Source organism: Macrobrachium rosenbergii, chromosome 20 (assembly GCF_040412425.1).
Source record: "Macrobrachium rosenbergii isolate ZJJX-2024 chromosome 20, ASM4041242v1, whole genome shotgun sequence".
NCBI classification, from domain to species: Eukaryota; Metazoa; Arthropoda; class Malacostraca; order Decapoda; family Palaemonidae; genus Macrobrachium; species Macrobrachium rosenbergii.
Window position 1 is genome coordinate 12,297,902 of NC_089760.1, and position 23,914 is coordinate 12,321,815.

The 23,914-nt window shown below is 39.8% G+C and overlaps 1 protein-coding gene across 7 annotated transcripts in view; it reads left to right on the forward strand.

The window, feature by feature from the left end:
• The first annotated feature begins 396 nt into the window (after positions 1-396).
• Drep4 (DNA fragmentation factor-related protein 4) overlaps positions 397-23,914 on the forward strand; it is a 100,991-nt gene continuing 77,473 nt past the window's right edge. For 3 of the 7 annotated variants that reach the window (XR_010856217.1, XR_010856218.1, XM_067121955.1), the window contains exons 1-3: positions 420-653; positions 12,211-12,517; positions 19,347-19,515. Coding sequence is in view for 5 of the 7 variants with exons in the window: in XM_067121955.1 (XP_066978056.1) it covers positions 519-653; positions 12,211-12,517; positions 19,347-19,515 (611 nt within the window). In the remaining 2 variants the exon portion in view is untranslated. Of the gene's footprint in view, positions 654-12,210; positions 12,518-19,346; positions 19,516-23,914 lie in introns of all 7 variants that reach the window. The other 4 variants (XM_067121951.1, XM_067121953.1, XM_067121954.1 and 1 more) reach the window with 4 other exon arrangements.

Sequence of the window (23,914 nt, forward strand, 5' to 3'; positions counted from 1 at the left end):
GAGGGCATTGTGGCTATTAAAATGACACATATATACTTATATATATATATATATATATATATATATATATATATATATATATATATATATATATATATATATATATATATATATATATATATATATATATATATATATATATATATATACACACACACACACATACACACACAATAAAGGTACAAGAAAAAAGGATACAGTGACGTGACAGACGCAATTTGAGCGTAGGGAATAGGCTTTTTTCATAAAAAAATAGATTCCTTTTTCGGTGAGACGAGGTAAAGAGAAAAATTATTTATTATTCAGTGGTTTGATCAATGGTGTACCCCATTAAACAGAAAAGAAAGGGAAAATCATACCTACTGTACCCCAAAATGTACTATCAACGGAGGGTTTAGTTGAGGGGAGGCGTTACAAAGCAATGACCTAAAGTCTTGGCCCGCCTCCGTGTTTATCTGTCAAAAGTATTTTGAAATCCGCTGTGCCTTGTCCATGACACGTACGGCGATGCTTGCATTATGCTCTGGGCCACTTGTGTTGCAATGTCACGCAGGAACTTCATTGCAGTTGGTCCCAATAGCCGAAAAATTGGAATAGTAACTTCATCCTACAGAAGATTTGCGCGAAAATGCCGTAAGAAGTTCGATATGGAGGTAGGCCACTGTCCTGTAACCAGAGTGTATATACAAGTTATTTGCCTAACCACGGTCAGACAAAGGCTAGGCTAGACATTGCTTGGATATTTTTTGTAGCCTAGAGCTCCTACGAAGGCAGCCTTGTACAAATTTGAGTATTATTTCATAAGTTGCCAATGCACGATATGAAATTGCAGGCTAATCCACATTTTTTAAAAAAGTTCTTCATTCTCGATTGTATTGAACCCAATAGACCAAACACTAATGGGCAAATGATAGATAAAAATTAATCAAATTACGACTTATAAGTTAAGACAATACCGGCCTCCCCCCCCTCCATAGCTAATATGGCAAAATTGTAACCAGTAAACACCCCAAGGTTACATTGGGTTGGCATTTTTAGTTTCTTAGTATTAGCTCCGCGCCTTTCTACACTTTTAGGGCTTCTGATACTGGCAGTGCAAATGTTTGTTGTCAGTCCAATGGAATGTCCCTTCGCCGTGTTTAGTACTGGCCTGGTGGCCCTGGTACCCATACGTTAACAAGTTATTGCAGTTGCTGGATGGGATAAGAACCGTTCAAAACAGACGTAGCCGTGCTCTGTCTTGTGAAGATCGCGTATGGGAACCCCTTGTTGGATGGACTTCAGGGGTTAATTACAGGTTAATTACATTCGTGCAACAAAAATTGAAGGTAAATCCATAATTAGCAACCAGAAAGCTGTAGAAAAAGTCAAGTTAGAAGGAAATCGCCGCTGCGGAGCCACTACTTAGATCTGCCGTAGTTTGTCTTAGTGCCCTATCATTTCCTAGGCCTAGCCATTTTTGCATGAAAAACCCAAAACGGTTTTCCATGCAAAAATGGCTGGCTGGAGTCTTATGGGCAACTTACAAAATTTTACCTAAATTTGCATGAAGTGGACAGTGAAGCTGGAAATTTGCCAAAGTTAGAGGAGGATTTTCGATGTCACTTTAACTTTTAGGCAAAAATACAATAGGCCTAGCCTAAATATAACCTACAAGGCCAAGGCAATATGGTTTTCCTCTTGGATTTAGATGGAATTTTGATGAATTAGGTTGCAATATGATCGCAGTCATGCTTGGTTATGTCATCAGATGAAAGGAATGAGGAAACAGCAAACAACGGTGTTGATTAATGTAAACCTTCTTAACCGAACCTATTCTAATGTAACTTGACTTGTCGGAGCATTGGACCTTTGCCAGCTTTGGTTCTTCAACCTAGGCCCGTTGGATTCCAATCCGATAGATTCCCCGGTTTGGACCTTCAACATTTTTTATCTTGGGGCCTTGCATCTTATTAACCAAGTAGGCTATTTTTGATCGAGTATAACAACAAGTTTGTAAAAACTTGGGTATTTCTAAGTAATGGCTCCACACGGACTGTACAGAACGGTTCCGCAAACATGAATGTCATTAGGGAGCCATATGTTCAAGAAGGGACTGGCTAAGGAAATCTATTGTAAAAGGAACCATACTAACCTGATGTACCCTAACCTTACCTAACCTAGTAGGCTGTGTTATCACCCCCCAGTAAAAGAAACCACTTTTCCCAAAAGTTCCCCTATATCACTGCGCATGCGTGATAGCATTCCAGGATGGCCAGCATACAAAAACATAATCAGTTCTGAGGTTAATTACAGTCAACTGACAAAAAATAACGGTAAATTCTTGATAAACAACCAAAATACTGTAGGAAAAGTCAATTCTAAAGGAAATACCCAACACGGAGCTAATGCTTAGTTCTACCAAAACATGTAAATTCAAAATCATAAGATAATATGGCATACTTCATAGCATAGCCTAATGTTCAAAATGTTTTTCTCAATTATATGCCACAATATGAGAGCAGTGTGCTTTTCACACTATGAAATGAGGACTGCTCAGTTAAACCTGAAGCCAACATTCCAAAAGGAATGAAATAACCATGGCACCAGCATACTTATGCTGTGCCATTAACCTGTGTTGGACAGGAGACTAGCCTACATAGTCTAGTAAACCTCGAAGTATTTTCTATCAGAAGACATTCATCTGCATGCATTTTTTGTGCTGAGATGTTATGGCTGATACTTGCTGTTTTAGGTGAGAAGGAGAAGGAAGTAAGGGTAAACTGAAAAGAACTGCCATATATCAGTGATCATTTGCTACAGTTTGGTGGGCTATGAAGGAAAAATTATTTGTATTTGACTGTATTATGTTGCAAAAAACTGTTGCTAAGCCATCTCTAAACACTGAATGAATATAGGTTTAAAAATAGCACATACAGGGCACCACGTTTTCATTCATTAAGTAAATAATAGATTTGAATGGATTTCCTGGGGATGCATTGCAGGGACAAAACTAGTTTATTTACAGGATTGTATTACATTAATTTTTTAGTGCTGATATATTTTGATTATGGAATGTGAAGGATAGCTTATTAATAGCTGAGAGATATTTTGGGTTATGATGGAAGCCTGGAAAATTTTCAATCCCCTCATCCTCTGGCAGTACTGTACCTCTCTAGTCTCCTTGACGATATGTTTCATGAATAAGGCATGTGTATAATGTATATTCCATATTTTCTCTAACCACTTTATGATCTCATGTTGTTATTTTGACATTTTTATTTTTGGTTATTAAAAGGTTTTCATATTTTCCAAATTAGCCTAGTGCGTATTTTTATTGTTCATGTATAGAGACTTCCAGCTTTTGCTGGTGGTGGTAATTGAAGTGTTGAATAGCCAGGGAGTCACTTTACAGTTCTTTCAGATCATAATCAAGAATCCATTCTTGTAAATCCTTTTTTAGTACTAGACATGACAAACCTTTCAGTGGCCTTGTTTGTACCAGATTTAGTTTTGCCAGAAAATTACATAACTTATGGAATGAAAATGTCTATACTGTACTTTGAAAACATAAGTAGAACTGGAAAAAATGAGAAGCAGGCTGTTATGGATTGGCAGTTTTCTTTGACAATGATTTACGGAAGTGGGTAGTTGATGATATAATGGTGATGAATGGATCCCGTCTGCTGTAGGCAGTTAAATGATTAGTGCTAAACTAGCTTATAATCAGTAGGAAACAGCACCCTAGGTTGGGAATTATGCACGTAGACCATAAATATTTTCAAGTGCTTCTTATGTGTTTTAAGGACTTATCAATGTTGCTTTGAGTATTCTTCTTTTGAACTGAAGTTTGAAAAGTTGATGTTGTAGGTCATAACTACTAGGGTTGGTACTGTCCTTTGGAGTGTGGTGTGGGGTTACAGTTTAGCAGCTTTGAGCATTAAGTAGGAATGTAATCTCTTCTCCCTCATGTTCTGGTGGATGAAGATACATCAAGCTATATTTTACCAAAAACATGGCTTCCCTACCCCAAAGTGAAAAAAAAATCATCACATGATATTTTTGTACATGTGTGTTTGTGTGGAGAGAGAGAGAGATCTAATCAGTTCTCTAGAGACAACCATATGTGTTTACTGAACAGGTACAATGCTAATGGTTGACTGGAAGTCTATGCACCTGTGACTTTTGGCAGATCAGATATGAAATTGGAAGAGCATAACCACATGATCTTGCAGAAACTGTAAAACTTTCAAATGATTAATATTGTTAAATTACAGCATTCCAAAATGCAGTAGGACATTCCTTATGTAAGGAAGACCTGACAGAAATGAAACTCAGGTGAGTTACATTTCCATTAGGTCTTCCTTATATAGCACATGTGCTGATGCATTTTGGAATGTTGTTTCTCTTGTCAACAACAATAATACAACAAAATTACAGAAGACATGCTATCATATGGTAGGTGGAGGAAAAAAATATGGAAAATGATCAGGCATATGCTGCATCCCTGTAAGTCACCAAGTAGGTCGGGGAAGTACCATTCCCGCAGGAGCTTGGAAAAGTCATTTGGAGACCTTGATTATTTACAAAGCTTTCCCCAACTAAACAGGAAATTTCTCATTTATCAGGAAAATGCCCTTTACATTCTGTAATTGATGTTATTATTTTCCAGCTTGGCAAGATGGAAAATAATCAAATGCAATTCCTCCTTATTCTCCTTTTTTGTGTAGGATAGGTTATTTCCCAGTTCCTCTGTCACTTGCCAGTTTATTATCAACAAAAATATGATAGCCTGAGTTGAGCCTAACTGAACCAATTAGGTGGCAAGGAACTTTGTGTATGTGCATTTGTGTAGCCTACTAAGGAATTCAGATTTGATGAAACACGGTTTTTCGGCAACACCTTTTTTGTCAAAGCATTGGATAAAGGTGAAAGTTGGCAAGTGTATATTTTATAACCCTTCATAATTTTTACAAGTATTATTTAGTACATAATTTTTACAAGTATTATTTAGTACCTAAGTTCAGAGTAAAATTGGGTTGCTTAGACCAGAGCCATCAAAATCACAGGTAAGGGTTTTGAACATAATAGTGACGTTAACCTATGATGTCATGAGGCTCCACCCACAGTGAAAGAGAAGTTTTCATATTGGGAAAACGTCTCTTCACTATGGCTCTGCCCACTTGCCGATGACATATTCACTAATTGATATTAGTACCCAAGGTCATGAGAAAGAGAAGGTCTGCTCACTTCCCCCCAAATCCCCCATGTAGGCGGAGCTTTGTTTGCCTCGTTATTGCATCAGCAGGTGAATTGCCATAATGAGCAGGTACCTCTAAGATACGTTAACGTCTACGTAGTTACCCCAGGTGGGAGGTGACTCCACCCAGTTGGGTAGACCTTGTCTCTCTTGGCCTTGTTGGTACCCATTGTAGGCTTCAGCGATATCAGTAATGGCGAGCTGGATATGTCATTGTCCCCTTGATTGCATTATCATTCTCAATAATTTTACTGTAATAATTTTATTACAGTATTATTATTATTACTATTATTATTATATTACTATTTTGTGGAGGTTTCATCACAACTTCCACAGCAGTTGTTGGGAATAAGTTGGTGGCTTGGAATTCTTCCATTTTCTTGATGTTCATATTGTTTCTACTTTACAGATAATTCAGTACATGTAATTCATCCACATAATAACCCTGTCCATAGCTCATTTGTTAGATCTACATCTATTCAGGTTGGGAATACAAAAAAGGCAATCCATTTTGTTTTACCTCAGGTTTCGACACTATAAGCTTCTGTTTGCTGCAGCAAGAGATGAGTGTTGCCAGGTAACTATTACCCACTATAGAAATAATTACCTATTCATGCTATAGTAAATCTTGCCACGGGTCTTCTCACTTGCATGCAAAGTAGTAAGCTGTTGCACAAATACAGTCTTGCAACTATGGGGATAATTCAATATCCTGCTGGCTATTATCAAATTTGTTGAAGCCTAGACTGTCTAAGCATATCCATTCACTGCCTACCTGGTGGATGGGCAAAGCCTCATGACGTCATATTATGTTTACTTCACGAATGTTTTAGGATCCTTACCTGTGATTTTCTTGGTTCCAGCATCGGCGACTTCATTTACTCTATAAATATCAAAACTATTGAACTTAGGTACTAGATAATGCTTGCAAAAATTAGGTAGGGTTATCAAGTATACACTTGCCAACTTTCACCGTTATCCGATGCTTTGATAAAAACTTGTTGCCAAAAAACCGTGTTTCATTGGCTCTGAATCCCTTAGTAGAGTAGGCCTATTCATAATAAATGTAAAACATGAGCTAGTACGTATATGCTTGGCTACCACGTTACATTAATGGGGACTTTCCCAATAGTAATCTAACCTAATGTAACTTAAAGGTACTTCAAGACATTGCAGATCATCATTTTATGTACCCTCAACTCCTGAACTTCCAACGCCAACAGCCGAACGCCCAGCCTCTGCTTCTGGGACCCATGTGCCTTCTTCTATTAATCCATCATCTTCATCAGTTCAAGAAGATTCTTTAGCCCCACTCAAGCGTCAATTGACCGAACTTATGGGTTTTTTGAAGAAATCCTCTTCAGCTCCAGAGTCCAAGGATAAATCCCTATCTCCTATCTCTTCTGAGGAGGAAGAGGTTGTTCAGAATACAATCCCCCTCTGCTTACTCATCTCTTCTGCGTTTCCTCCTGGATAGTTTTCCTGATTTCTTCGTGCCTGCTTCACCTACTTCCCCAGCTTCTACCTTCCTCATGAAAAAGCATTTGTCAGAAGGTACCAGGTTACCCAAGCTAGTTCTTTCCTCCTTGAAGAAGGTTCTCAAAGAAGTTCATGTCTGGCTGGCCACTAAGAGAGAACAGGGCAAAGCGACATTCGCTTTTCCGCCCAGAAATTTTTAAAGATGAGATACTCTTTCTGTGTCACCGGGGAAGCTCCTTCTTTGGGAGTTTCTGCCTCCTCCCAAGGGGACTTCTCCGGTCTGGTGGATTCGGCTCATAAAATGGCCTTTTCTACGATCAAGATAATGTTTTCCTCATTTGAACCTTATCAAGAATATTTTTAAGGTGTTTGAGATTTTTAGTTTCCTTGATTGAAGACTGTTTTGATCTAGCTAAAGACTTTGTCTCCGATTGGCTGGGAGTTCTTTTGTGCTCAGATAGGGCAATTAGAGATGGCTCTTTAGAACTTGCCTCCCTCTTTTCTATGGGCGTCCTTAAAAAGAGTGAGCTCTGGTGTTCTTTCACCTCGAAAGGAGTCTCACTGACACAGAAGTCAGCTCTACTCTTCGCTCCTTTAGATAGGTCTCACCTCTCCACAAATCACGGTGAAGGAGATTCTTTCAGACTTGCAGAATAAGTCTTCCACTCACTTGTTGGCACAGTCCACTAGACGTCCGAGGGAGCCTGTGCCTTCCACATCAAGATCATTCTCCCCTTTCATGGAGGGAAGGCTTAAACCCAGTCTAGACCTAGATCAAACTTGCGACCTCCTAAGAAGTCCTTTAAGAGGTCTTCCTTCAAGACCAACCCCAAGAAGTGAGAAGTTAGTCCTTTGCACCCAAGTAGGAGCCAGACTTCTACTTTATTGGAAGGAATGGGAGTGCAGAGGAGCAGATCCTTGGGTGATCAAGGTTCTCAAGGAGGGTTACTCCATTCCTTTCATAAAGACTCCTCCTTTAGCTACATCTCCAATTGCCTTGACAGCGTATTCAAAGGTTCCATGGAGTCTTTGGCCCTCTCCCGGGAAGTTGAATCCCTTCTTTTCAAAGGAGCAGTGGAAGAAGTGCTGGATCCCCACTCAGAAGGTTTTTATAATCGCCTTTTCGTGGTTCTGAAGGCCTCGGGGGGCTGGAGGCCTGTTCTGGACGTCAGCACCTTGAATGTATTCGTACTGAAGATGAAGTTTCATATGGAGACCGTTTGCTCAGTCATGTCCTCAGTACAACAGGGGGACCAGTTGGTCACCCTGGATAGGCTATGCAGGATGCGTATTTTCACATCCCTGTTCATCCAGACTCACAGAAATTCCTACTCTTCATTTTTCAGGACAGAGTACTACAGTTCCAGGCCCTATGCTTCAGTTTGTTGACGGCCCCTCAAATTTTTACATGAATCCTTGCTCCTCTAGGGAATTGGCTTCTCTGCTCATCGGAGGAGGAAAAGTGCATGGAGGACTTAAGAAGAACTCTTTGCCTGACACTGGAGTTAGGTATTCTCATAAATGAAAAGAAATCCCATTACACCAACTCAGGAGATTCCCTATTTAGGAATGATACTGAACTCTCTGACTTTTCCAGCTTTTCTGTCGTCCAGAAGAGTTGAAAACTGCCTTCAGACTGTCAGTCAGTTCCTTGCTCTTCCTTCCTGCTTGGCAGTGCAGTGGATGAGTCTTCTGGGGACCCTCGCTTCAGTAGAGCAGTTTGTAAAATTAGGCAGACTGCCCATGAGACCCCTTCAGTTTTTCCTCAAAGCGAACTGGTGCAGACAGACCCAACCAGACTCTTTCGTCTTCCCGATTACATCAGAAATCAAAGAGAATCTCCAGTGGTGGTCTTGCATAGAAAGACTTCAGGAAGGGAAGTCTCTTCTCCCAGTGCACCCAGACCTTCAATTTTATTCAGATGCCTCTGACTTAGGCTGGGATGCTCTTCTGGATGGCCGGGAAGTCTCCGGAACATGGACTATGATACAACAGAATTCTCATATCAACGTAAAGGAACTGAGAACAATTCACCTGGGCCTTCAGTCTTTCTCAGATCTAGTCTGTGGCAAGGAGATAGTAGTGCATGCAGACGACACCACTGCACTTTCTTACATTCGCAAACAGGGGGCCACTCATTCCTTCTCACGGTACGAGATGGCGAGGGATCTCCTTTTGTGGGCGGATGAAAACCAAGTCACTCTCGTCACCTGGTTCATTCAAGGGAGAATGAACATTATTGCGGACGAATTAAGCCGCCTCAAACAGGTCCTCCCAACCGAATGGACCTTAGACCCGTTAGTTTGCAACAGTCTGTGGAAACTATGGGGCAATCCCACAGTGGATTTTTTCTCAGCGTTGAGAAATCACCGTCTTCCACTCTTATGCTCTCCGGTCCTGGATCCTCAGGCATGGAGCACGGACACCATGCTTTTGGACTGGACAGGATTAGATGTTTACACCTTCCCTCCCTTCAGAATGATCAGGGAAGTAATCAACAGGCTGTCGACGCATCAGAACACCTCCATGACCCTAGTCGCTCCATTTTGGCCAAACAAGGAATGGTTTCCAGACCTGATTCGACTCCTGGTAGATTACCCAAGACTCCTTCCACAAAAAAGGTCTCTGCTCAGACAACCCCACTTTCTCAGATTCCACCAAGGGTTGTCCGCTCTGGCCCTGACAGGCTTCAGACTGTCAAGAGCCTCGTCAGAGCAAAAGGTTTTTCGGTACATCTAAGAAAGAAAGTTCTTCCAGCGTCTCTTGGAACTTAGAAGTACTGAAATGGCTTTCAGGTCCTCAATTTGAACCTCTCTGTTCTGATTCCTGCAGGAATCTCATGAAGAAGACTCTTTTTTAGTGCCTCACTCTACTGCCAAACGTATTAGCGAGTTACAAGCAATAGACAAGAGAATAGGTTTTGTGCAAGGGGACGCAGTCAGCTCTCATTCTCTTGGTTTCCTGGCAGAGAACGAGGACCCTTCTAAACCCTGGCCTTGATCCTTCGTCATTAAGAATCTTATGGATATCTTAGGACTTGAGGAAGAAGAAAGACTCCTCTGTCTAGTGAGGTGTCTCAGGTACTACCTTCATAGGATGGAAAAGATTAGAGAACCTTTGAGCAACCTCTGGTGCTCTGTAAGAAACCTAGTTCGCCTGCTCTCCAAAAGCGCCATATCCTTTTTTCTGAGAGAGTTAATATTAGAAGCCCACTATCAGGTCCAGGAAGAAGCCTTTCCGTTTGTTAAGGTTAAGGCTCACAAAATTAGGGCAGTCGCAACTTCCCTCGCATTTAGAAATTACTTATTTCTTTCTACGATCTTACAGTCGACGTTATGGAGATGCAAGTCCATACAGTATTCGCCCACACTACCTCGAGGACATCGAGACCGTGTTGGAAAGTTGTAGCACTTTAGGACCTTTATCTGTGGCTGGCATGGTGCTGGGAGAGGAAGCATTGGGAACTCTGTTCCTTTGCTACCCACTTGCCTTGACTTAAGGTTTTGAGTCGATGGAAGCCTGGGGGTACTTTGTACCTGTAGTACCCACCAGTTTCGTTTTTTATTTTGTAATGGTTGGGTTATGGTTTTAATTCTGTGGTGTAGGTGATAGTGTTGTTATTTTTCATTCTGGTCTTCGCCCAGGGCAAGGGCATCCTTTTAAAACTTTGTCAGCATACGGTGTACTTCCTCCACTGCAAAGTTCCCACTGATGTAGGGTTGACCCTTGGCTACACTGCCATGTCCACTACAAGTTGAGAGAAGCGCCGACTAGAGGCAGTACCTACCTGCAGCAGCTCTCTCAACAGGTAAGGAAACAACAAACATTTATTCAGTGTTAGCAACCATTCTATTTCAAATTCATTACTTACTTAATGCTTTGGAGTAGAATATGTCCATGCTCTTTCCCACCTCCTAACAATGTGGAATCAGCAATGTAATTACTTGGTAAGTTACATATATAAAAATGACATTTTTATGATAAAATAAAGTTTTATATATACTTACCAAGTAATTACATGACCGGAGCCTGCCCTCTTCCCCTTGCATGGACATTAGCACATGAAACGAATTGAGCTGTCTGCTAAGTTGTTCCTTTGAGTCCTGGATAGTGGATGGGACCTTGTCACCTACACACTAGCAGTAGTAGTGCTGCTGTGCGAATTTTGAATTTTTAAGCTGCTGTAGGTTAGGGAACCAATAGCTATGTAATTACTTGGTAAATACAGTATATATAAAACTTTATTTTATCATATAAATGTCATTTTCATATATACTTGCCAAGTAATTACAAGATGGACATTGAGCACAAAAGTAGTGATGATCGCTGTTACGTTGTACTTATTGTTCCCCGATAGAGGGCAGGGTAGTTACCTACTGTCAACAAACGAATCGCTACCACAGACTTCAAATTTCTAACTGCCACTCAAGTGGAAAATATAGCTTTGTGATTACTTGGTAAGTATATATGAAACTTAATTTTATTATGAAAATACCATGTTTTTTTTTTATTTTACTAAGCACATGGAGACCTCTCATTTCTTGATGTATTTCGCCTTTTTATTGCCAGACTAAGACATTCTTCTGATATTGGCTGTAGTTAATGCTTTCCCATCACATTCCAGTTGATTACTTTGCTTTAATCTCCATAGGATTTACAGAAACTTTCTTTTATAGCTCAGCTAAGTAATTTTTGCTTCACACAGTGTCACTCCCCAATGAATTCCTGTACCAATTGAAATTATGGGGCAACACCTTAAACACAAACTTTTTCTTTCCTCTACAAGAATTTCTAAGGTTGTCCATACCTTCTCCTTTTTGTGTAATGGGCTCCTGCTTCTGAGATTCATTTTCCTTCATCTACCATAGCTGTCCTCACCTGCTCTAGCTGTCACATCTTGTTTCCCTTTCAAGAGTTTAGTAACTAATATCTGGCATTTGAGCTCTCACACCCTATATTCATTCTCTCTTCATCAGGATCCCAGTCCTACTCTAGGTTCCTTATTCCCCTTGGAGCTTTGGTTCTTTATACATCTTCACCCAGGATGTCCTCATCTTGTCAGTGTCAGCAGTTTTATGCTCATCCCACCTGAATGGCTGTTCAGGTTATGTTAAAGTAGACAGGTGATGCTGCAACAAAGTAATTTTTTATGATACAAACCCATTACTTTAACCTAATTTCCCTGTTCCCTACCTTGCACACCTCTTGAAGCTGTTTCAGGCTTAAAGTTACCACTAATTTACCACCTGCAACCTAAGGGATCACATGTGCACCTGTCTACTTGATATTTTGTGTTAAAAAAATGAATTTTGTTTGCTTGTCTAGGATTGTTGAACCAGTAAAGACTTATGTATTTTTTTATAATTTAAGCAATGCTGTTAAGGCATAGGAACATTACTAATTTTAGCAAAATGCAGAAGACTTGGATGCTATCAAAGTTGTATTGAGTTACAGTGGTAATTTATTACATTTTTTTATGTTCCTATGCACAGGAAGAAGACATTTATTTCACCTTGGATGATGATACTGAAGTTGATGAAGAATATTTTGAGGTTCTTCAGAGTGGAACTAAACTTTACATAAAATCTCGAGAGAAAAAAGAGAAACCTTCATATTCTCTGTATCAGCTGGCAGAATTTCTTCACAAATGCCTTTTAAATCAGCCTAATTTACACGAGAAAGTTACAGAATATCTTCAGAAACCAGAACAGTCAGCAATTGTTTTGAGTCTATTAGCCCGAGTTGCTGAATCGTCATGCTCACCATCAAAAAAGGAAGATGACTTGGACTGGTTTAGAGGTAGTGTATTTTTTGTTCTTAATATTACAGTCCTACAAAGTAACTTGGTTCAGAAGTGTGGTGAAATGTGTAATAACTATAGTATACATATACATATATATATATAGATATATATATATATGTATATACAGTAAACCCCCTATATTCGCTGCGTTCTCATGATTCATGGACTCACGCGTTCGCTATTCTCTGTAGAACATGTCTAGCCATCATTCAGGAAAATTCCCCATTCGCGGTATTTTTCACTGAGAAATATCTCTAATTACTGTATTTTCATATAATTTTCATGAATAAATGCACTTTTGTGATAAAACTATTAAAATAATCAGGTATGTTTTTTACTTTTTCTGTGTTTAAACTATCAAAATAGGCAGTTCTATTTTTTAGAGAGGTTTTAAATTCCTGATTTTAGCTATTTATGGGGGTGTTCCCCTTTCACTATATATATATATCATAATATATATATATTTATATATATATATTTTCATATAATAAATATATATTTTATTTATATATATATATATAAAATATATATATAAATACTCAGGTATATATATATGCATATTTTATATATATATGTTTTATATATATCTTTGTTTATATAAACTATCAAAATATATATTAACTTTATCTACACAATGTTTTTAGTAGAATTATAAAAGGACCTTTAAACTGGATGGTATCTAATGGAGTTTTTTATTCAAAGTTACAAGCTTTTTGCTATTTCAAGTATCCGTGCGGATACTGATAATGTGGACTGCATGTCCAAGAAAGCTTGTAACTTTTTGAATAAAAACTCCATTAGATACCATCCAGTTTGAATGAGGTCCTTTAGTTCACTATATATATATATATATATATATATATATATATATATATATATATATATATATATATATATATATATATATATATATATATATATATATATATATAGTAATACCAAGAACTTGTGAATTCACAGACACGTGAACTTTTCATTGGAACCTAACTAATTATTTTACACGAGTTTTTCACAGACAAGTGAACATTGCGAATATTGAGAAACCCTACAAAAGTGTTTATGTTTAATTCTTTATGTAATTTATAAGTTTTCAAGCTTTTATGTGTAAATCAAATAACATTGAATAATAAGAGTAATAATTTCTCTCTCTCTCTCTCTCTCTCTCTCTCTCTCTCTCTCTCTCTCTCTCTCTTTTTACTGAGATGAGAGAATTTTTATGGTGCATGTAAATGTTTATTTGTTTTGTATGATAAATAAATTTTTTACCTAATAATAAGTACTAATTTTCAAGTATTAATAAGGTTAAATAATAATAATAATAATAATAATAATAATAATAATAATAATAATAATAATAAAACTAATTACAAAATTCCCTATGTGATAAGCTATTTTAAACAAACAAATATCTTTCCCTCATTTTGTAAGAAGTGTTGCTGATTAGGCAAAGGTTTCTTATGTCAGACATGTCGATTTAACTGACAAGGAGGGAGTGTTGCTGATTAGCTCAAAGGTTTCTTATCTCTCTCTCTCTCTCTCTCTCTCTCTCTCTCTCTCTCTCTCTCTCTCTCTCTCTCTCTCTCTCATAGTTAGTGTAACCAACATATTATTGTTTCTCTGTATGCCTTTAACTGTACAGTTGATAATTTTAATCATTTGGGCCAGCCCTAGGAGAGCTGTTAACCAGCTCAGTGGTCTGGTTAAACTAAGATATACTTAACTTTTTTTTTGATAATTTTAAATTGATATAATTTTACCTGTACCGTTTACCAACTGTAAATGCGCCGTTCTCAAACATACAGACATAGAGCATTTCAGAACAAAAAGAAAGAGACAGAATAAAGAAGTTTTTAAAAACGAGGTTGAGAAGACTTCTAAAAATAGATCGGTGGAATGGGGAGAGAGAGAGAAATAGGATATTAATCTTCACACTCTCCTATATTTTTATGTCAACCATTTATTTCTTTTTTAAAGGGTAAAGTAACTTTAATTTCATTTAAAAGTTAGTTTAAAACTGAATTTCCATCCTTTGGTATCTAATGTAAGAAGAATAGCTTCTCTCTCTCTCTCTCTCTCTCTCTCTCTCTCTCTCTCTCTCTCTCTCTCTCTCTGTAATAATTCATAAATAGTTTAACTTGATATTTCAAATAAGGACAATCTCTCTCTCTCTCTCTCTCTCTCTCTCTCTCTCTCTCTCTCTCTCTCTCTCTCTCTCTCTCTCTCTCTCTCTCTCTCTCTCTCTCATGTGTTATTCTCTGTCTCCATAATAATTGATAAATACTTTCAGTCTCTTAAGTAAGGACAACCCTTATCTCTCTCTCTCTCTCTCTCTCTCTCTCTCTCTCTCTCTCTCTCTCTCTCTCTCTCTCGTTCATAGTTAGTGCTCACACATTTTTACAACTTATTATTTCTCTGTACATCTTTACCTGTACAGTAGATACTTTAAATTGATCTGATTTTACCTGTACCATATACAAAGCGTAAATGCGCTAGTGTGGCAAATATGTTCTAAAACATAGAGACATAATAACTAAGAGTTGTATTAGTCAAAATAAAAATCACTGTTTTTTCATGAAAAAGCATTTCAGAACAAAGAAAAAGAGATGCAGAATAAAGTTATTAAAAAGAGGTTGAGAAGTCTTCTAAAAATAGATTGGTCGGAAGGGGAGAGAAACAGAAATTCTCTTCCAACTCTTTATATTTATGTCAACCATTTATTTCTTTTTTGAAGGGTAATGTATTAAGCTAACTTTTAAATGAAATTAAAGTTACATATTTAATGTTTAAACTTTAGAAATAAGCGGGGTATGACTGTACAGTATCTATAACAAGTAAAAAATGTACTGAAGGTTCTTTGGTGCAGTCGAATTTTCTGTACAGCCGCTACAGCATATAATCAAGGCCACTGAAAATAGATCTATCTTATTGTGGTCTCGGTATAATGCTGTATGAGCTGCGGCCCATGAAACTTAAACCACAGCCTGTTGGTGGCCTATCCTATATCGTTGCCAGAAGCACAATTATGGCTAACTTTAATCTTAAATAAAATAAAACTACTGAGTCTAGAGGGCAGCAATTTGGTATTTTTGATGATTGGAGGGTGGATGATCAACATACCAATTTGCAGCCCTCTAGCCTCAGTAGTTTTCAAGATCTGAGGGGAGACAGAAAAAGTGTGGATGGACATACAAAGCCAGCACTTTCTATGCCTTCCTCTGCCCAAATGTTTGCTGGCTGTTCTCTGCACTTTGTCACAGTTTTTCCCGTTATTTTGTGCTTTGTTATATTGGTACATTGATATATCTGTGCTTTTTTTCTTGGTCTTTGAAATGCAGACCCAAGAATCACCTAAACCTATTCCCCGTCTTTGCCCTGGTGTAGGGAAGTGTCTTTGTAACTGCTTATTTTCTTCCATTGAAGTTGACCCTCACACTGTTTGCACAAGATGTCGCAAACGTGTTCTCCATTACTGATACTTGTATGGAGTGTCGTAATTGGTCCTTGCAGCAATGTATGCAGTTTGCTGGGAAGAGGAAATCCAGGAATGCTACCTGCCCATCCTCGGAGGGGTATTCTCCTCTGAGGATGCCAGGTAGCTCCTTGCCTCTTCCCATGTGACTCCCCGTTGCTGCTACCTCTTCTAGGGGAAAGGTCAATCCCCCCGCATTTCCCTGTTGCTTCAGCAATGAGTAGTTCATGTGGGGGGACGAAGGCTGATCACAGTCTCTCAAGGGCTTCTCAGGGGGAGTGCAATCTTCCCCTGGTCAAAGGGAGGCAGCCCCTGCTAACCTGTCTTTTGCTGGTCTGAGTGAAATCAGGAAGACTTTTCAGGACCTTCGAGACCTCTGACCCTCCCTTGGTCTTTCTGGGGAGCCATTGGTGCAGGGCTTGGTTGCGCACCTTAGTGCCTCAAAATTATCACCTGTCTCAACTGCTTCAGTAACTGGAACTACGGTTTCAGTTACAGGATCCAAAGGAACTTCCACTACAGACACGGCTCCTTCATTTGTTCACCCAGTTCCTTCAACATCTAAGCCCCTTCCAATGTCTCCTGACGTTAAGGATCTCCTCCTAGATGAGTTGTTGAGGAGGTACAAGCGCGACTGCAGGAGGACATCGAAGAAGAGACCCCATTCACCTTTATCATCATCATCGGTGTCTTCGTCACCTGCCTTCACCTCCTCCCCTTCTTCTTCCAAGGGTCCCATTATGTGGACAGACACGAAGAAGGAAAAGGTTGCTGCTCTCAACCATAAGAAGGCCCGTTGGCCCTCTCACAGTATGTTTTCTTCCCCGGAAGAAGCATTTGGATCTCCCTACGGCTCTCCCTTGTCCTCGGACAGGGAACCCATATCTCAGGTCTCCCTGGACACCCAAGGTGCGGAAGCAGTGCGTGCTTGGATCAGCCATGATGCGGCTTCCACGAGCCAAGTCCGTGTATGTAGTTCCCCCACGTTCACCGACTTCCAAGGCACCGTTACCAGGCAATGGATGTCTTCCATGTCTGGTAAAGAACCTGCTGCACGGTGCTCCCAGGATTCATCCAGGAAACTATCACGAACCCCCATGTAGCAATGTCATCCATTGCACACTGTGCCTCAGATGCTCCATGTGTGTGGGTCTTCCCGACCCATGCTATTCAAGGTTCTTCCGCCCAGGTTCCTATGGACCCACACGGCTACAGCAAGTGTTCATGGTCTCTGGACTGGGACGTGGCCTATAGAGAGAGAGTGAGTGTGCTGCGTGCAGGTGCTGTCCCCACCCCCGGAACTCCGACAAACCAGAGACATGGCTCCCACGAACCCTGCCTCGGCCGATCGAGGGTCAGGGTTCTGTGGCGGCAATGCTGACTATTAGAGTCCGCACACCCAACAGAACATGGAGGAGGTCCCCCACTCAATCTTCTTCGTGCATAGAGGCCTTAGCCTCGGAGAAGATTCCAGCACATCGTTGGGGCAGCCCATGCTCTTGCCCAAATGTGCGCAATTGCTCTCCCTGGGGCAGTTCACGTGAGTGGGTCTACTCTCCTCGGGATAGCTTCCAAGCACGTTCACAGGAGTGTGTGCACTCCCCCTGGCCAACCCCCATTCACCTCTAGCACTGCTGGTCCTGCGTTTGAATTTCCGACCGGCCAATGAAGAATTAGAGGAATGTATTTCTGGTGATAGAAACTCATTTCTCATTATAATGTGGAATTTCATCACTAGACAAGCCCCCGTAAAACCGGATCACTGATAACGGAGCCTTCCGATAACAGGGGACTGCCTGTACTTACAGGCACAAGAAGTGTCCAAGAACACTTGCTCTGGCTTCTTTAGGCCATCAAGTCATTGGGCAATGGAGACTGCTCTTTGGCTTATATCCCAAGAGGTCAGGAGCATTGCTCTTTCCCAGGCATTCAAGAGGAACTACTTTGTTGCAGGCACTGAGGGCAGGTGTCTGGTGCTGCCAGACCACCTGTACCTATACCTTACCAAGCCAGTGTGAGAGCCATTGGGTGAAAGAAATGGCCCTTTAACCTGAGTGAGGTGGTCCATCAAGCTAGAAACGTTACCCTATTCCCTGTATTCAGAAGGAACTACAGTGTGACAGGTACCTTGTCTAAACCACTTTTACCCTCTTTTTTTTTTTTTTTTTTTTTTTTTTTTAACTAAGGAGACATCACCTACAAGTCCTTGGCCATCTTCATGAGACTGTGGTGGTTTCTCAGCACATTGTTTAATGATGACAAGCACTGTGAGACAGATAGCATAGGACTGAATGAATGAAGGGCGAGTGCCCCCCATCTCTCTCTCTCTCTCTCTCTCTCTCTCTCTCTCTCTCTCTCTCTCTCTCTCTCTCTCTCTCTCTCTCTCTCTCTCACACACACACACACACACACACACACACACACACACACACACACACACACACACACACACACACACACACACACACACACATGCAACAGCCAGGGCCATTAAGCACTGGTCAGGCCAAAATGAAGCATGTTACATACAGAGCATCCTGTATGTGGCTGTACTTGTAGTTAGTAAATATGCCTCACTCTGTTTCCCCTTGAACAAGGGGCAGGAGTGATAAAGCGCTCTGATATTTGGATCTAGTGCTCATAATATGGCAACCTTCTGAGCTGGTATTCCCATTATAAACAGATAATTGGAATCCTCTTCATTTCCTTGAGTAAAGCTACAAGAAAGCCAAATCTGGCACAGGTTTCTGTCAGCCTCAAAATCCCATATGCCAAGCTGTACAGTTGGTTACTAGGGTTATCATTCCCCCTGCTCATGTATATGATTGGGAAGCAGTTATTTTGTGGTGGGAAGAATATTGCCTGTAATGCCTCAGACCATCCCTCCCACCTAAGGAGTGAGTCTCCATATCAAAAGATGAAGGTACATATTCTTATAGGAACAAACCTGAAGTCCTGTATCATAATTCCACATCTAACCAACCCCATAATTTTTCCCATTGCTAAGGAAAGCTCAGTGACTCTACCAGCTCTCACAAAATTTATCCTTGAAAATTTTAGAGGGTGTAAATCTAGGAAAATGTAAATTATCTGCAGTTTGCAATATTTCCAGAGAGAAATAATTATACAATTTTTTTTAAGCTTACTCACTGTAATACAGTACATTCTTTTTTACTGATATTTATTTCAGTGGTAATTATGACAAAGAAATGGTATTACTTTATATGTGCAGTGTATCACATCAGATTTGCTACCTTATCTGTTAAAGCTCAGAACTAATTTCTTGAATTTCTTGTGTACACAAAGATCTGTTGTATGCAGATTTTAGAATTAAACCCAGACGTTTATCTTTTCAGGGTTAAATACTAAGTTTACAACCAAGGAGTCAGTGATGAGGAACAGTGCTGAGACAAGAATGCGAGGTTATCTGGAACAAGTAAAGAAAATATTACTGGCAGGAAATATTCCCACTGAACCTTGCAGAAGTGCTGTAAATTTTTTCAAAGAGCAGTTATCTAAATCCAGGTATGTCCCTCTCAATTCGCAAATTAACGTGAAATGGTTTTGAATGTAAGTAATCTATTGTTTACCTGCACTTGTAGATCCTTGGGAGTTGTGAGTGTGTCCAAATCATGGATATCAGGTTAGTTAATAGCTTAGCCATGGATAGGCTACCTAAAATTCAAACAACCTTAGCTAGCCTGTGCAGGTATACTCTAAATTGATAGGAATTTAGGGCTCAATGGAGTAAGAAGCATACATCATTGCAGTGCTCAGCAAAGGTATACTAAACACATTTTACAGAAAACACTGAAAAAATTATAACACTTCAGGTAGCAAAAATGTTGATCGAGAAGTTTTTCACAGTAGGCTAGCCTGTAGTATCTTACAATCAATTCATAGGTAGTGCGTACGTAAAATAATGTGCATATGTATAATGAATATTGTGTACAAATAATTATATTAAAATCAATAGCCAGACTTGCCGCAAAAGTTGAATTGCATTGCACAGTGTAAATGTAGTACAGGTACTATCAAACTATGCTAGACTGCCATATTAATTATATTGTCTTATGTATCCGGGAACATTTACAGTAGTTCATATGCAGTGACTAACAATCAAGTACTAAAACTAATGATTGCACTACATAGTGTTTCTCTCTCTCTCTCTCTCTCTCTTATTTTTTATTGACTGTAAGAAACAAGTATTAATATACATGAAAAACTTTTAAGGAATTTTTTATATATCTAGTAATAACTTTGAGAGGTGCAATATTGGTCTAGAAGATATTAATAAATTGTTCATTGTAAATTTAGACATAAAGAACCCAGTCAATTGCATTAATAAAGATAATAATATTATGCTTAAGTTTTGATAAACTTTATAGTATGATTGATGATACAAAAAATAACAGTTGGATCAATTGAAATAGTAGGTATGTGGCCTAAATCCCATATTCAATTCCATTAAAAATGATAATAGCAAAAATTAGAATCTATTCATTCATGTAACAGTAATCCTGAGTGCCCTGGTAAATTTATGCTATCTTATTTTGTTTTTAGTACTCTGCATTACTATATAACCACAGGATGATCTTATTAGAAGTATTGTTGCCATTATAATAAATAAATTAACTCTGAATTAGAATTATACTAATAAAGATAACAAAATTATTGTTAGGAAAATTAACTTTTAAAAAATACTAAAATTCTGTACTGACAATAACTATATTAAATTTGATAACTGAATTTATAGGAAAAAAGCAGGTATGCCTAGGGTGCTAGTTATAGCCTTAATATTGCAAATTTTTATTTGCATTTCTATAAATCTAAATTCCTATGTATTAATCCTTGAGATGGCAGACTTAGATATAAAAAATACATTTAGTATATAATATGCTAATTTCATTGACTAATAGAGATATGTTTTTTTTTGCTAATTCAATATATCCCAGTATGCTTGAAGTTTCCAAAATTAAAAATGACCCATATAAAGCTACTGTAAATCCTTTTTACATAGTAACTTACCAAGGAATTCCATAGCTATAGTTTCCACTCACACGGCAGCTAAAATTTTGAAATTCCCAGGTCGCGCTATTTATTTTGGTTAGGTGATTTGCCCCGCCCACTTTCGGGGAAAGAGAGGAACAACTCAGCAGAGAGCTTTAATTTGTTTCTGCTGGCTGATGGCTGAACACCAGTTGTTAGCAGCAGCTTTATTTTAGAATTCGCTGATTTTCCGATTCATTTCGTCCAGTTGGTGAAGTATTCTTGTATTTGGTAGCCTTTTGGCACATTTAGACAGTGTGAGGTTTCTTTTGAGACTATTATTGACTGATAATTCACGAATTATGACTTATTTCCTGATTTTGACCTTTTTAGTGGACTTGTTTTCTTCACGGTGTCTGACTCAAGTTCAACTAGCATTAGGTATTGCAGCCAAGGCTGCAATAATCGACTAACTAAGAAAACCTATGATTCACATACGCTGTGCACTAAGTGTAGGGGGCAGGTGTGCTCAGTAGATTTAAGATGTCAGGAGAGTATGGATTGGGATGACAAAAAGTGAAAGAGTTTAAAGTCACACTTAAATAAATTCTCTTGGGAAACACAGAGAAAGGCAACTGCTAGAGCTGAAAATAGAAATAAATTCTCTTGGGAAACACAGAGAAAGGCGACTGCTAGAGCTGAAAATAGTAAGTCTTTAGTTAGCCAGGAATCTTCTCACCCTGTTGATAATGATAATATTCCTGTTTCTGATCCCTGTTCCCAGTCCTCAAATTGTTCCACCCTCTCCTTTATGTGGCTCCCACGCTTCCGAACCCGACCCCATTGCCAGCCTCAAGACAAAGTTTGACAAGAGATTCGAGTTAATTGCAGAGAACTTGGGCCATTTAGGGTCCTCAGTGAAAACCCTAATGGAAAAAGTGAGTGTGAATAATGCTAGTGAAGTGTTGGTGGACGAGGTGGCTGCTCGTCCCACCAATTTTCTTGGGCAAAGGTCAATGGCATACTCCCCTAAACCTTGGAGGAGTCAAACTAGTAGCCTAAGGGAGGTCAGTGGGGTCTGCCCATGGGTAGTCGCTCCCTCAGTCGAACCTGTTGCCGATCCATGGGTTGCGACAGAGAGCCACTGGAAAGGCATCTCTAAGGATGTGCATCGTCTCTTTTCAAGTTCAGAGGATTCTAGTCCCAGGCGCCGATAGCTCTTTATGGACGAGTCGCGCCCGTTGAAAAGTCATGCAATGGAAGTGACACGCTCTCCTCAAGTGCCTTGTAAAAGTTTCAAAGAACCTGTTAGCAGCCCTCGTCCATCCTGTAGTCACTAGGCAGCCTAGAGCATTTTCTTCGGAGCACCTAATTGTAGAGAGCCAGACTTCGGCTCGCGAACACTCTGCATCTCGTAAGCTCTCTTCATCATCTTAAGAACATCAGTCTTTTTCTCTTGAGCACCTACAAGCGCCCAGCAGTTTTTGAGCTTTTCTTGGAATCAAAGCATCCAGTAGTAGTACTTGAGTGTCCATTATTGCCCATGCCCTCTAGAGTCTCCAAATTCCCTTTAGCATCTGAGCTCCTGTTACTGCACGAGCACCCATTAGTGCCCAAGAGTCTCCAAGCACTCATTAGCACCTAATCGCCCATTAGTCCCCGAACGCCTGTTATCCTCCGAGCTCCTCAGAGTGCCCATTAATATCTGATCACCCAGTAGCGCCCAAGCTCCCAGTAGCTACAGAGGGCCCATTGGCTCCCGAACGTCCAGTTTTGGCCCATCGTCCAGTTCCAGTCTTTGAGCATTTAGCACTATCTCTGTTTTCTGCAAATCCAGTAACTCGACGCCCTACGCTTTCACCCACACCGCTGGCTCCTCTCCTTCAAGCTTTTGCCTCTAGTTCTCAGGCGCCAGCAGCTGTCAATTTGTCCTCAGAACCTATTCATCGCAAGCTTGACAGTATTTTGGGCCTACTCAAGAAGGCTCTGTCGACTCCTCAACCTCCAGCAGACTTATCCTTATCCCCCATATCTTCTTATGAAGAAGACTTAGTGGACCATGACGCTCCTACTTCGGCTTATACGTCCTTATTGAGGTATCTCCTTGCTTCTTTTTTGAGTTTCTTTTCACCAGCAGCCCCATCTTCTCCTGCGTTTGCTTTTTTGATGGATATTCAGGCTACTGGGTCCTCTAGGTTGCCTAAGGTGGTGTTTTCGTCTTCAGCGAAGAAGGCTTTGAATGGGGTTGATGGATGGCTCGCAGAAAAGAGAGAGCAAAGGAGAACCTTCTTCAGTTTTCCTCCTTCCAGGTTGGCTTGAAGGAGGGAAATTTCTGCCTCCTCCCAGGGGGACTTCTCCAGGCTAATAGATTCATCCCATAGATCAGAGTTTTCTTCAACCAAGATAATATTCTCTGCTTCTGAGTTGGCCCATCTTCTCAAGAATTTATTCAAAGTTTCTGAAGTTTTAAGCTTCCTGGACTGGTCTGTGGGGGCTCTTGCACACAAGCCCACGGACTGTGCCGTTTTGTCAGAGGATTGTGCAGTGGATTGGTTAGAAGTCCTTTCTTTTATAGATAAGGGCACTAGTGATGGCTCCCAAGAATTGGCCTCTCTCTATGGTAGCAACTTTGTCTATTCTCAAATTCATTACCATTCTTAATGGTTTGGAGTAGATTTGTATATGCATCCTACTTCCTATCAATGTGGGAATCAGCTATGTAATTACTCAGTAAGTTACTCATATAAGTTAAGTATACCTTAGTTTAACCAGACCACTGAGCTGATTAACAGCTCTCCTAGGTCTGGCCCGAAGTATTAGATTTGTTTTACGTGGCTAAGAAAAAAATATAAAAACGACATTTTTATGATAAAATGAAGTTTTATATAACTTACCAAGTAATTACATGATTGGAGCCCTCCCTCCTCCCCTTGCA